Source organism: Hoplias malabaricus, chromosome 5 (genome assembly GCF_029633855.1).
Source record: "Hoplias malabaricus isolate fHopMal1 chromosome 5, fHopMal1.hap1, whole genome shotgun sequence".
NCBI lineage: Eukaryota > Metazoa > Chordata > Actinopteri > Characiformes > Erythrinidae > Hoplias > Hoplias malabaricus.
In genome coordinates, this window is record NC_089804.1 from 26,282,677 (window position 1) to 26,298,241 (window position 15,565).

Here is a 15,565-nt window from a genome sequence, read left to right on the forward strand (position 1 = left end):
TGTTTTACCAACTAGCATCGCCTCACATGTTCCAGCCCACAGAGTTGAGAATAGAAAAGCCAAGATGTACAGGCAGAGGCCAAAAATAGCAAATCCACACTGCTCCTGGTGCCAGAGGCGGCTTTGGGCTTGCAGGTCTTGTGTACCTTATGCAAAGTTCAAGAAAACATCCCCTAGATGAATATGGCCATGCTCTGGTTATATAGCTTCTCTGGGCAACATTTCAAATGCTACACACAGTAAGAGCCTGATGAACTAGCACGCGCCCTCATTGATATAACCCATATGAATCAATGTCAAAAGTATTTGTAGAACAAATGTGTTCTTTAATAACATGTGTCACACATGTATAACAGGTTCAAATTATCGTTTCAATTTAGCTAATTGTAAGTACAATATTGCACAGTTAACCCCACCCTGTGTGTCTCTATGTGGCCTGCAGTTTAATAGCTAAGTTCACATAAGTTTCCAGTTAATTTTGTAGCTGTTATTGAATCATTTACAGTAGGCACTAAATAATATGTGCAATTAGTAAGATTAAAAACTTAATTACTTGATTTAAAAAAAAAAAGATTTTTTAAACAAAACAACAGATTATTAATTGGGTTTGGGTCAGGCTTAATTTGAAATGTTTTAAATCTCTACGCTGGACTACACATGGTACCATCTAAGATACATCTGAAATATCAGTAAGTCCACTGACAAATTACCACAATTTTGTTGACATCAATTGTAAATTTATTCTAAGTTCAGCTAATGGACACTCAATTATAGCAACAGCAAACAAGGTTTTGCTTGCACAAACAAATATTATAGTAGTTTATGGTAGCAGCCTTTCATCTAAGTGAAAAGAGAAGAGCTTCAAGCAAATTCACACTGAAAATTTGATTGAAATATACTTAACCACGCTTGTGACTGTCAGCGAAGCAGCATGTGTTTTTGTTTATTTCCCTCCGCCTGCGGTTACGGACAAACAGAGATGGTGGATTATCTATCTACTGCTGCGGAGGTGAGCTCCATAAAACTGCCAAGCCAAGATTCCTGCCGCCCATTCCTGGAGCGCCACAGCAGGAGACCTTCAGGGGGAACAGGAGTGCATTCCAGGGAAGAAGAATAGGAAAAACATAGCTCATAGAATTATGGAAACCCAACCACACTGACCTTGTCGTCACCAGGCCATCCAAACCCACAGGCTGTGGGGGGTTATGTGGTGGGGAATAGTACTTTCAATAGTAAACAATTAGGACAACTTTTCTTCCATTCAATAACCTGTGTTATGCATAATCCCAGCCTTAACATAAAGATCTATTTCTTTGATGGGTCACTGTTACCATTTACATGAACTTAGCTGTTAGCAGGGTGTCTGTGGTTTTATGATTGTCAGCTCCATTTCGACTCGTCTGTCATGGGTCATCCTTCATTGTCAGTCGAATCACCTTCAGCATAGTTCTCAAACTGAAAGAGCTGTTTCACTGAGGAAATTTCTCACTGAGGGAAGAGTGCAGAAATCAGTAGAACATATAGGACAAGGGACTTAACACCAAAGAGACACATATGTGAGTGTGCACATTATAATTACATGTTTTCATTAAATTCAAATAATAATAAATTATCTTCTTGTCTACCGTCTACAGCCAAAAATGTGGTATAGACTGAATGTGGTTTAGAGAATGCAACTTTGACCAAATATTCTCCACTTGTTTCAATCCATTGGGCTTACATTAACAGCAATGTGTAATTGTCTCTATCTAAACAATAAGCCTAAACAATAAGCACTTTAGATACAGATGAAGATTTACAGGAAAAATGACTGAAAGGGTGAGAGAAGCACAGGCACACAGACAGAACGTGCGGGTTAGTGCTAGGGTCTCAGAGGTGCTATAAAGGCCAGATGGGATTTGTCTCTGCTCAGTGTCTTAGTTTGAAGGTCCTGCGAAAGGCCGTATTTCTGCCTGCAGTCTGACAGTGACTGAGGGGCTCCACTGGACCCTTCCACCTTTAACTGTATCAGAATGACCTGTCTGAAATTGGCCCTGGGGGAATAGGGTGTGAGGCCCATCAGTGTGTGTCAGGGGGTCGCCTTACAGAAAACAAAAGCTTGTGAGTCTCCAGTTATTATGCTTTTCCATCCTTAGGTGAGGTTCTTCTATGGTGGCCTCCACCATAGACTCCATTATCCCTTCTCGCAAGACTGCAGTGTTACAATATTGTCTGATTAAAAGACAGTGGTATGTTCTATAGTACTACCCTGAAGCCATTAGCTTGAGAAAACAACTCTGGTTTCTACTCCTGATATTGATCACAGCAATAGATGTGATCCATAAAGAAGGTGATTGCTATGCTGGCTTGGTAGGTCATACTTGAAAGCTTAAGCGGGTCATAGGCAAGGTCTTTGGGTGGGGGATTACCTGAAGCAATTTCATTTGGTCAGCACTGCACACCTGTTTACCTTTATGCTGCAGAGAAAATCAAGGCTGAAACATCTTACTGGCAGGGCTAGATTCTCATCACAGGAAATCCTCTCCTGTGGAACATCTCCTGGCTTGAGGGGGGAAAGCTGAGCAAAGGAACACAAAGGAACACAGAGAGCAGGATGACCTTAAAGAAGTAATGAAAATAATGTTTTATTTTTGTTTTTAAATGTATGACATCTTATATTTATTCACCCATAAATGGAATCATATGCATCATTTGCTTCAAGCAGCTAAATAGCTTCATTTAAACTAATTTTATACTGAATTCAACTTAGTGAGATATCTGTACTGTCACACATCACTGTTATTCCATTAAGACGCACTTTTTCAGCATATTAATTTGGGGATCTGGAGCCTACCAATCCACACACTCTAAAATAAAACAACTCAGTCATTTTTGTGGTTTGCCAAAGTCTGAAAATGTGGGATAAAACAAGGTCCCACCTCCACATCTGAGTTCCCCCAGGGGATAATATTTTTCTACATAAAAATGCAGAGGTACAAGATCTACCTAAATCACATATGGGACGTGGCAGATATTATTCGAGTTAAGCACTGGGTAAAATATGTACCCTGTAAATGCATAGCTGTTAAAAGTGACTTCTTTGCAACAGCCCATTTCCTAAATGAAGATTTGCTTTTTCTTCTGCTGCTGGAGTAGGTCTTTTTTTTATCATAATTTCTCTAGTGTTCTCCCCGTGTCCGCGTGGGTTTCCTCTGGGTGCTCCGGTTTCCTCCCACAGTCCAAAAACACACGTTGGTAGGTGGATTGGCGACTCAAAAGTGTCCATAGGTGTGAATGTGTGAGTGTGTGTGTTGCCCTGTGAAGGACTGGCGCCCCCTGCAGGGTGTATTCCCGCCTTGCACCCAATGATTCCAGGTAGGCTCTGGACCCACCGCGACCCTGAACTGGATAAGCGGTTACAGATAATGAATGAATGAATGAATGAATTTCTCTAGTACTAAAAGAAAACCCAGGAGATGAGTTTATGTTTTAAATTCATGAATTTTATGCAGGTTTTAGACTCATTCCTCTTGTATAAGAGGATGCTCATCTTCAGTAAACAATTATAGAGCTTACTGTAGCTAATTTATGGTTATAATTCAGTAATTAAATTACCATGACAGATCCACCATGACTTTTAGTAACACACCATGCGTTCACATACTTAAAAAAGCTCTGTCTCCACTGTCCACATTCTGAATGATAAATTGCTTTCAGGCCACAAAGAGACATTATCAGTCTACCGAAAGTTGCATTCCAGTGCCAGGAAAGCACTTCTAATACTATACAAATGTCAGGCATACCACAGTAAGGTGTTTAACTGATAACAGCATTTTGTCTGTGTTTCAGAATTCAATGTTAAACTTTTTATTAAATTTAGGAGATTTATCTTGTATACACAAAGCAATACTTTCATGTGCTCAACCTGAAAAGAACATAGACCATTCACAGTCACTGTGTTGGGGAAAACCAGATAATGCATGGACAAAATCACTGTGGCAAAATGCTGAGGTTTGTCACTAGTGCGATATATTTCCCCACATACTCTACTTCTCCACAGAGCACATCAGAAGTTTACACAGGGCGCCATAAACCATCAGGAGAAAGATCATCCAGCCAGACCTACTGCAAATTCTTAGGGTCAGGAAATTAATGGGAAGAAGTGATTTTTCCTCAAACATTCCCTAGGCCAAAGAACTCAGAATTGTTAACCAAATGCTATTGGCAGTTCATGTGTATGTGAAAATACGCCCATATTATATAACATCCAGTGTCCTGAGTTTAAGGGGATGGATGGACACATAAGCCATAGTTTAAGGTGGAACATAAGTGACTTTCTTATCTGCTCTTTTTACATACTGACAGGTTTCGGCAGGGTTAAATTAACACCCACAAATAGAACTGCTGGTTCTGTTTCCACAGCAGACAATAAAGCTGCAAGAAGCCTGGTTCTAATGTAAATCCTCAAATATTACACCAATCTTAACATCTTCAGGCTGGTCAAATGTAAGAATCAGTGCCAGACACGCTTCCCAGGATTACTTCTCTTGTACCTTCATCACTTTTGATGAAATTGAAATTAAGCTACATATTACCCTGTGCAATTTCCCATAAATCCATGTTATCACAAAATGCATTATTCTTGGAGCGCAAAACCTGGTCTCATATATTTATTCTGAATGTTCTTTAATGCTTCTCCATTTTTGGTGAGAAAAAGCCCTTAACAGAGCACAGAAACCAAACTTCAGTAGCTTGTAATAACCAGAAAACTAAGGAGAAATACAGCTGAGCACAAAAGGTTAACTGCAGGTTTAGTTACCTCAGTGAGAAGCTGTCTTAGGTACACTGTGCCTCTTCAGGGGGGCAGCATGGCCCCAGCATAACTGTTTTTTCAGGATTAATTTCCCAACGGGATCAATGTGGAATGGGGATTTTAATCCTCTGCTTTGAATTCCCATGATATGCAAGGTGCCTTCCACCTCCTATTCAAACTCCACCATTCCCCAAACTTTGCTTTTATTAGCTGTTTTCTGTTCAAACAAGAGGAAGAAAAACAGAACAGAAACTTCAGGGAAGCTGTAATAAACCCTGTGTACATTAAAGAACAAAAATCTTTCTTCACATATGGCTACATTCCATATTTAATGGCTACACTACTAATGCACCATAACATTTTTCAGTATAACGCAGCCTAGATTGAAGCATGTCTTAATTTTAAGTAAATACCTTTCAACAAAAGAATGTGCCAAATATTCAATTTTATTTTATCGTTATGAGCTTTAATCTCAGTACGAGAAGCACTCACAATGTTAAACATGTTTAATTTCTTCCTTGCTAAGTTTCTATGCTAAAATGAGTGCAAGACCTTAAGGAAAACTCCCCCCAAAGTATCCTGTACTTCAAATTGGCCCTTTCCCATGTAGCAGGCTACGTCTATTCCATGTTTTAAGTCATCTGGAAACTTGTTGACAAGTCATCCCAAGGCATCTGGGGTGCAGATGACGGAACCAGATCAGAAGCACATGTCAGAGATGGACTGTGGTCTCCTTAAATGAAGCAGCAAAGCACCTAGAAGTAGTAACACTGTTGTTGCAATGTTGGGAGATGTGTTGGGGTGATAATAAGAAATACGAGAGAAACCAAGGCTTCTTCATGGATTCCATTTCACAATAATGGTAAACCATATTCAAATTGAAGAAATATTTCTTCTTGCTCTGAGGCACCATGCCTGTCAAAGAAACATAGAGCTTGTGGCTGACACAGGGCCCTCCGTGACTCTGGGAGAAAAAACAGAATTCAAAGTCTTGGATGACACCTTTGAATCTATTATTCAGAATTTTTTGTTTACTGAATCGAAGCTGAGACACTGGGACATCTTTCAAAACACTGGCTCATAGACCAAAGCTTTATGACACACTGTTTTATCATGCAATTCATGTTGACCTCATACAGAGAATGGACCGGCTCTGTAAAAACTTTTTCACTGTGAATGTGTAGTAAAAAATGATGTCAGACTGAGTAATTTAAAGTTATGAAAAAGAGAGATTTATGAAAAAATATCCTGGCATAAAGAAATGTGAAATTCACTCAGGCAGACAGCAGTTCAAGGTAGTGATGATCAAGGTAACATGATTAGAGTGAACATAAACAATTGGTGTGCCCTATTTTTGCTTGTTATTAGTGACAAGAATAAGATTCACAACCTGTTTACTCCAGCTGCATGAAATAGGCTTCAGGCAAACGTGCTCATTAAATGCTGCTGAAATGCCATCAGTTAACAACATAAAACCAAACAGTCAGCCAGTATTGCTGTCTTGGAGGGTATCAGCGCTGGCAGTCATTACTAATGACAGCACTCTCAGACATATTTTATGAGGCAGAGGTGTCTGTGAAATCTAGACGCAAGGAAACAACAAGACTTAGATGATAGATTGACTAATTAATACAAGAATCACTTTAATTGAGACCAGACTATAGTAAAACCCATGCACATGAAATGAGTCTAACCTTGCCAAGTAATCTGGCTAAATATCAATGGAATGTTAAGACACGGTTAAAACTAGAGCCTGTTCATTGTCTGCAAAACTACTGCACACTAGGAAACCCTCTTAAATCCCTCATATGAACGAAACGGTTTTTGATTAAAGACAACAAATGATGCTTCACTGCATTTCTCATATTCTTCAGAGACATTTTTTTCATTCCTTGTTTGCTCTGACTGTTAAACTTAGGGGATGTTGGCCAGCGTAATGAGACATCCAGTTAAATTTGGTCTCAGATTTCTTTATATAATTACATAAACACAGATATATATATATATATATATATATATATATATATATATATATATTAATAATAATATAATATATTAATAATAATAATTTATCACTGATAAGTAATCTTTATATTTATTAAAAGAATAATAAGACTGGAAGTCATTTAAAATGTCTATTTTGAGGGATACCTGATATTTGATATGTCAGAAAGGCACCAGCAAAGAAAAAAAACGCTAAATGCTATTAAAATCTGAAAATAGTTTGTGGATATGTATAATGTATAAAACTTTAAACTAAAAAATTCTGTGCCAAACTAATATGAAATTAACATGTCTTCCAAAAAAGGCACAAAAAATGATCTATATTATGATAAACATCATCTGTTATTTTCAATAGATATCTTATCCACCACTAAATATACAGCATTTTGGAATTAAACTCAGCTGAAAAAATAACATTGAGTCAACTACACAGTTTGTTTACAAATTCAATAAACTTGTTTTGTTACAGGCCTCTGTTACTTTTCAATGTTGTTATGGCATATTTTGGGGCATTGTTCCATGTTTTAGGAGTACATATGATCCCCAGTGACAGACTCAGAATAATATCATCATCACCATCATCTTTTCTGCTAACCAGAATCATATATTGTGCTGTTATATATCAAAATAATAATTATAGTTTATAACATTGGCCACTCCTAAGAGATATAAAGAAGGGATTCAATTGGGCCCAGACTCAGACACTTCCTTCTTCTTACCAATGTATGTAGACTTTTTGGCTTCTTAAATATGTCAGTATTTAGGAATACCTCTGATACATCTGAAGTATATTTTAAGAAAATTACACAAATGTCAAAAAGCCTTTAGACAGTTATAGTTGTAAACATTAAACTTTCTTAAAACTATCTAAAATCACTAAGTATATGAATTGTGATATAAATAAATTGGAAAAAGGCCAACATTCCCTTTAATATTTATGCAAGTGTCCTCGTGTACCCCTGTCTAAGGCGGTTTTAGGATTAGTAACCAGAGTAAACTTATCGGCTCACGGTAAACCATTCATGGGGGGGGCAATAGGCAAGAGGACACAAAGAAAGGCACAGAAAGTGCAAGACAATGCATTGTTTTTACTGGAAATAATTATTATCCCAGTGATCCCAGTGGCCTGGCGGGTGGTGCTCTTCTGCTATAAAGCTCCATTTGGCGGAGACAGTACACTCACACACACATTCTTGCAGACAACCACACACACTCTGAGCAGCCCCCGCTACTGAAGACTGAGGATGTTATCAGGACACGCTCCACACCTTTGCACAGCACACTTGTCATCTCTGTGATAAATGAGCGTTTTTCTTGTTCGTTCTTCTCTCTGGGAAATATGACATGCGTCCACAAGAAAAAAAATGATACTTTTTAGGAGCTGTCGGCTTATGATCACACTGGTCCAACTCTGGAATTAATCTACTACTCTGCCTCAGTTTTCTGGTGTTCATCTGTCGGACATTGCTGTTGTTATTGCTGTTTTGGATTAATACTGGGATGGCCAAGACGTCCTGGATGAATTTGGGCGTTTTGCTTGTAATCGGACTGACTGCTGCAAACGCCAACGGTGAGTTCCTCAGCGTCACTGGGCTTCAAAACAGGTTGAAGAAATTTTAAAAGCGGACGATTAAGTGTTTTATTAAGTGTTTATCCTGTCATTTTCTGCTGGGAAACAGACCAATAAACCACCATAAAGACTTTGAGTGAAGATATTTCTGTTGTTTTCGCTGCTTTGTTCGTTTGTCTGTTTCTAAAGCTAACCGTGTTTTAGCGTGTTCAAAATTATACGGCGGAAGGTGACCGTTGCCAATGAACGTGAGTCAACGAACGCGCAATCAAATAAAAATAGTTTCATATTTAACTACAGAATGATGAATGAAATATAACTTCTATTAAGCCTTTTTAAATTACACTTCACATGGAAATCCTGCTTTATAAATTTCCTATACATATATTTAACTATTCATAGCTACCTGTAGAATTTCATTATAACTTTCATAAACGTCCAGTTAACTTTCACCAAACAAATCAGTAGGTGAGACTGATGGAAACCGTTAAAACTCTACGAAAATCTTCAGTAGCTTAAAGCACGAACGGAAAGACATTTCACAACCTATGTTTTTGGTTGAAGAAAATTGTATTCTCAAAATACACCTACGGTAATGCTATATTTTGACGTATAAGGTATAAAACGTCAAAGGTGTTTGAGTAAACAATCCTGTGCAAGTAAAAGTACAAAAACGTAGCCTCAAAGGAATATCGTTCATCGAAATCACCAAACAATTCTCTTCTATAAGTGAATTTAAACAGTTTTAATAACAAAATTGTTTTAAATTGGAAAACCACAGCTAAAAAATCCAAATGAATGTGTGAAATTAGTGCATGGATATAGGACTAAAACTGTATATATTACAGATTTTCTATCACTAAAGTTAGTTTACATTGTCCAAAGGGAACGAATATTACTCCACCATTTCTGTTTGTGTTCTAATATGCTTTAACGTCTCCCCAGACGTTTTGTTTATCTTCCCAAAATGTTAAATCCAATGACTAGAAAGTATTTCCCAATTGAAACATGGAGTTTTTCCTCTGTGGAGGTTATGCCATATCTACTTATTTTCACTGTCACTATCCACTAGGGGTGGTAGGTTCCCAGACATGTGTACAATCTTCTGTAAGGGTAAACCTCATTACAAATGATTCATAAGATTTCAAACACAAAATTCAGTCTTTAGAACACTATATAAAAAAATAAATAAATAAAAGAGTGACATTTATGTAAACATGAATGAACTGCAGGGTAACAAGAAACTGACTTGGCGATAATAAATTAATTTAGTTATATAGCTACATAGCTTAGCTCAGATAAACTGACGATCGGTAGCTTACCGTATTTCCATGGAGAAATTCAACAAAATATTTCATTTGACCAGGAGTCCAGACTTTTGCAAAAGGCTGAATGTGGCTCAATTTTCAAGACTTCATTTACCAAACAAAACTCTCCTTAACCGTCCAGTACAGATTTCTCTTCATATGAATATACTACTACAGTGTTTTATGTGTTCCTCAGATTTCCTCCAGCCTTTTGAAGACGACCCGGGGCAAAACGCTACTGTGCATGCGCAGTCCAGCAACGCCGCGGCTGCATCGCTCGAGCTTTCTCCTGCGGCAGCAGCAGCACGCGGGCGCAGAACACGAAGATGTACCTGCTACACTTACAAAGACAAAGAATGTGTTTACTATTGTCACTTGGACATCATCTGGATCAACACCCCAGAGTAAGACTACACATGCTGAAACATAATAGATACATTGTTGTTTAGATGTTTCACCATCACACAGCTCTAGAGTCCTGGGGTCGTGGGTTCCAACCCGCCTCGGGTCACTGTCTGTTAGTGTGTTCTTCCTGGGTCTGGGTGGTTTTCATCTGGGTGCTCTGGTTTCCTCTCACAGTCCAAAAACACACGCTGGTATAAGTGGATTGGCTGTTCAAAAGTGTCCATAGCTGGGAGTGTGTCAATTACTAGTGTGTGATACCCTGTGGTATACTGGTTCCCTGTCCAAGGGATGTTGTTGTCTCATGCTAAGTGTTCCAGCTTTGGGTCTGCTGTGACCATGAACTGGATAATTCGGTTACAGAAATTAATGAATTATATCTGAATTTGGTTTTGAACGCTATTTGTCAGTTGATTTGTTGCTTGTAGGGATGTGACAAAAATACATGGCACTTAAAGTGCACTAGGTGTTTATTTTATTCCATTTTCAAGCTGGGACAGTTTAGGTGTAAAATATTTAAATATTTAAATTTAGCACTGGCATCAGTACAAAGACCCTCTGTGTCTGAGAAAACCTGCTTAAAATATTCTACTCTGGGAGGGAGTGGTTATTTTATTTTATATATTTTTTTTGTTGTGGTTCCCCTGATTAGCCACTGAAGTTCTCCTTGACTAATGCACTAGTACATTGGTCTGGATTCATGTTATTTTAGGCATACCAGCTTGTACCATCCATGTATATAACAGAATGTGTATAAATGTTATATAAAAAAAAGAGAAAATGGTATATATCCAGGTTGTTCACTGTTATATCTTACAACTGAAGGAAAACTAATGGGCTTTTTTTAAAGTTGTATCAGGCATTTAGGTGACTAGTTAATTACTGCAGGTGCTGTGAACAAAACAGCTATAATTGCACTTTATGGAGGTATCTCCTTTATGAATCTCATTCAGAATATTATTTCTACATTGAGTTGGAAATGTAGGAAATGTGTTGTAACGTAACATATGGATCCTCTTTTGTAGTGCTCTTTTTACACTTTTCAAATGGGGCATCAAAGTTTGTAGACAATTAATAACAGGTCAACTATAATCAACCATTTCTTAGCTGAAATACTTTATATGTACAATTAATAGTTAAAAGTTCCTATGAAAAACCTGCAGCTTTCAGGATTAAACAGAGTGGACAGACATCAAAGAGATGTTTTCTTGACAGGATGCTTAGAGAAGTAACTCTTAGCAGGTGAGTCAGAGAGCTCTCTGGGCAAGGCGCTGCAGATTTACTAACTTTTAGAGACCATTCTAGTTGCATTCCATATTGCAAGGTGTTTCTCCAAGACCCACGGAATTCTACAGACTTTCCAGATTATTGCTTTAGAGGTCAAACTAGGTCACAGGTTCCTCCCTTCGGGTGAGAACGGTTTCATACTTATAGGATCAGCAGCAGAGCAATGCCAAGCTGTTATGCAATAAAAAAAAAACTCCAAAGCTCTTAATATATCTGTCAGTCAAGATGATCTGTGGAGCTGTGGATGCATCTTTCTTCATGATGCACAAAGTTGGGAGGAAAATTCTTTAAAAAAAAGTAATATGAAAAAAAAAGACATGTAATATGTGTGTAAAGGAACTGTAGTGATACCATGTCTATTTTGTTTGTGTAACTTAAATGCCTTTTCTCATACTTTTCTTGCTCAAGGTTTTCTCCCTTGTGCCGATTGTTCAAAATCCAGCAGCTGTTTCTTCTAACATGCCTTGTTGTTGATTCCCAGTTACAAAGACCTTTAAAAATGGGACAAGATGATTGGAAAATCATATACTCTTAAGACATTTATACTTAGTCTTCAACAGAATTTGAGATAGACAGTAATGCAATAGTCAATCATTTATTTATTTATTTTAAATAACATCACAGTCAGTGTCGGAACCAAACAAACCTTTTTTGTGTTGGTTGTTATTTTATGGCCCTACATGGTGCATGACCCGAAATTTAAATGTTTAATAAATTGGACATTTCAGTTCACAAGGATTCAAACTAAAGAGGACCATGCCCTAAAAGATAAAACAACCAACATATCACTGATGTTATGACAAAGGCCTTGAAGCTCCAAAATATTGACTTTCCTAGGCATTACTAGGATGTTGTTTTTAGTGGCCATAGGGAATTATGGGAAGGGAAGTAACAAAATGTATGCTTTTACTAAACAGGGTGTCTGAACAAGGGAGTAGTATCATGTTGAAAAGGGGGCTGGGAAGGACAAAAAAAAGAAACAATTACTGCATCCAGTTTTTGTTGGGGTGTCTGGGCAGGTTTTAGAATGGATAAAAACTTAATCAAGGATCAACAATACATCCTTAAATGCCTCCTTAAAATGACATTGTTAAATGTCATGTCAAAATTCACCAATTCAGGAAATCATAAATGTGCAAAATATGTGCTATAACTGCAACTTATCTTTTAGTTTTTATGTAATGCGCAGATAATTCCTCTGCATGGGCAATGCCCACCTGAAAAAAACCCTGTCTTTATCTATGAAGCCATTAAGCACAGGACTGCAGTAGACCAGAAAGCAACAGACCAGTTCCAGGTCCACTTTATCAAAGACTGCATGTAAAATTTTGATGTAAATCCACTGATAGTTGGAGTTCCATGCAGCAGAAGACAAATCACTTCAAAAGCTGTCCATTAAAAATTTTCCATTCATCTACTTTGATGCTGATGATGGACTCCCTGCTTTCGTTGTGTTGACAGGCGCACTGTTCCATACGGAATGTCCAGTTACAGGGGCTCCCAGCGTGTGCGGCGTTCAAAAGCGGACAGGCTAGAGACACAGCGCTGTGTCTGTGCTCTGGACACCGACTCTGCATGCAGCAGATTCTGCTTTGAGAGGTACATCATCAACATAAATCACACTGAACATGACAGACCATTGGCCATTGGCTTTTACACTGAAACTTAGCGAGCAAGACTCACGCATGTAGCAGTGCTACTTTTAACAATTGACCTCTCTATACTCCATCCATGAAGACATTATTTCTATTAAACCACCGTGATAATAATAATATTCTTTTTTTAGTGCCCTTGTATCTAATTTTATTAGCACATGAACTACTTTGGCTAGATTAAACACAGACATTTATATTTGAATTCAACAACAGCCATCAATATTTATTATACTTTACCATGTATGTTATAGTGATTCTTTCATAAGCAAGTGCAACAATTGGGAGCTCAAAATACAGCTAACAAAACTTCAATATAGAACTGCTATGTGAGGGTGAAGAACATTTTAAAGTTTAAAAATCCATCACTCCATCTTAAGGTTCTTTACCCATTTAAAACTTTTAGCAAAAATGGCTCTTTATAGAAACAAATGTGGTTCTTCTATGTCATCACTCAAATAACCTATTGTAGCACCTTTAATTTAAAGATTGTACTCCTGTTGTAGTCAGATTCCTAGTCCCAGAAAAAATCTGAAGCTAAGTTAACGTATATTTTCAATGGTGGCTCACTAATAGCACTGCAGTTTAGACTAAGAATGAACATAATCCATATCCAGGAAGCCAGGCCCCACCCAAGGACATCAGTTGGGTTCATAATGGTTTCAAGGAAGTATTAAGAGAATCTGCATAGATTACTATGTGTAGTTTCACAAGGACACATACTACACATTTCATTCTCAGGTCATTTGACTGTTGTCTTTTTGTTGTATTCCATTAGGGGGAGGTCATCATGAACGTCATTTCCAGAAGAGCTAAACCATATTGGAAATGTCTCGTCCGTGCATTCTTCTGTCCTAACAACTCGAGACTTACCTTAAGGGAATGGCTTACCTCTGTCTGAGGAGGAGGAATCCCATTATTGAGGGAGAAATGAAAGAAAAGAAAAGAGGAACCATGGAGGTGATGGAAATAAGCCAAAGCGAGATCTGATAGGAGAGTATTTCACAGAACAACCAGCTTTAAGCTAACTTATCACATTATGGCATGTCTTCTGGACCTACATGGATGTCAGCACTAGTACTCTGCATCTGATAAAGGAGGACCTTCCAGACTCATCACTAACAATGCATGGGTTTACAGTTCTTTCCTCACAATTACCTACCTGTGGTGAGATATGTGTAAGATGAGCATTTGCTATGAAATTTAATATTCAAGACAAGGTTACCATTCAGTAAGTTAGATGGTTGCATAGTGCCAAGTCTGAAATTACCCTGAGTTGTTTCTCATTACATATATTGCTTCTAATTATGCAGCACTTAAATATGGACTCACAAACAGAGAAACAAAGAGAGGACTGCACATAAACTAATATTTTTTAAGCTGCAGTAAACCAGTTTCATTCCACATACCTGCAGAATACATTTTAACTATACTATTTTTATAATGTAATAACACATAACATATTTTTACCTGTTGTAAATATGGAGATTCCTTAAATTACAGTGTATTGTATCAATTTTTTACATTTATTTTCATAGATGTATAGTCATAGAAAACCTTGTCTAAACATTTGTGCATTTTTGCTCATTGTTTGAAAACTAATTTGGAAGCTGAACTCTGGAATTACAAAAACATCCTCCAGGATTGACTCATTTGTTGGTTAGTGTCCCACTTTCCTGCCATTTGGGGATTAAACAACATAATACAATTCATATAAGCACCTCCAAGCAGAATGAAATGTTCATAAAAGAGTATTTTAGGGCACTGCTCTTGACAACACCCTTATTAAAGCAAAATATTGTAAAAGTTCAAGATTTCCTACAGTTGTACAGCCAAGAACCTTTTAGGTCAACAATCATTTAGGAACCTATATTTTTGAGCATGGCTCTGAACTGAAAATTTGTTGTTACCTTATTAGTTCCAAAACCATTTCTTCCAAAACACTTTTTGGAAACCTATCAATATTTATTCATTTTCTCTCAGTTCTCAAGAGTTTCTTTGACTCATTTCTGTTCTGTTTTTCTACTTTTTTTGCCCGACATTCATATTTATGTCCAAATTCATGTACAGTACATCTGTTTATATTAAACTAACATTGCCACTATTACTATGCTGCAATGGCCATCGTTTGTCTTGATGTTTGGAGTGCACCAAGCTAAGATTAGTGAAGCAAAACAACAGACTAAAGAATGCTTTCAACAATCAATTGAGCCAACAACAAACCTGAGGCTCAAGCATAATATGAATGCTTGTCATCCATGGGCTTTACTGCTTCTCTTTTGATTCCAGTGAGAGAGGGTATTATCCCTCCACAAGAACTGGTGGTTGTCTTGGAATTTGCCCTGGATGAGCTCCCATGCCCCTGGTGCAGGAGGGGTGAGGCTGAATCTTACATGGATCGTGGTTTTATTTCTTTCTCCAAGGTGTGCAGGAGTTAAAGCCACATTAAAAACATATGACCCTCTCAGCTGGGGATGTTTACATGTTAAGAAAAGACAGACTTTGTAATCTACCGTATAAACAAGGATTAAGTGAAAATTGCACTGGTCCT

At 37.6% G+C, this 15,565-nt stretch overlaps 1 protein-coding gene across 1 annotated transcript; it reads left to right on the top strand.

The window, feature by feature from the left end:
• The first annotated feature begins 7,883 nt into the window (after nt 1–7,883).
• LOC136697769 (endothelin-3) lies at nt 7,884–14,994 on the top strand. Its single transcript, XM_066673018.1, has 4 exons — nt 7,884–8,366; nt 9,870–10,077; nt 12,824–12,961; nt 13,793–14,994. Exons 1-4 carry the CDS (start codon nt 8,297–8,299, stop codon nt 13,806–13,808), a joined length of 432 nt encoding a protein of 143 aa, XP_066529115.1. The 5' UTR covers nt 7,884–8,296; the 3' UTR covers nt 13,809–14,994.
• Nucleotides 14,995–15,565: the final 571 nt, after the last annotated feature.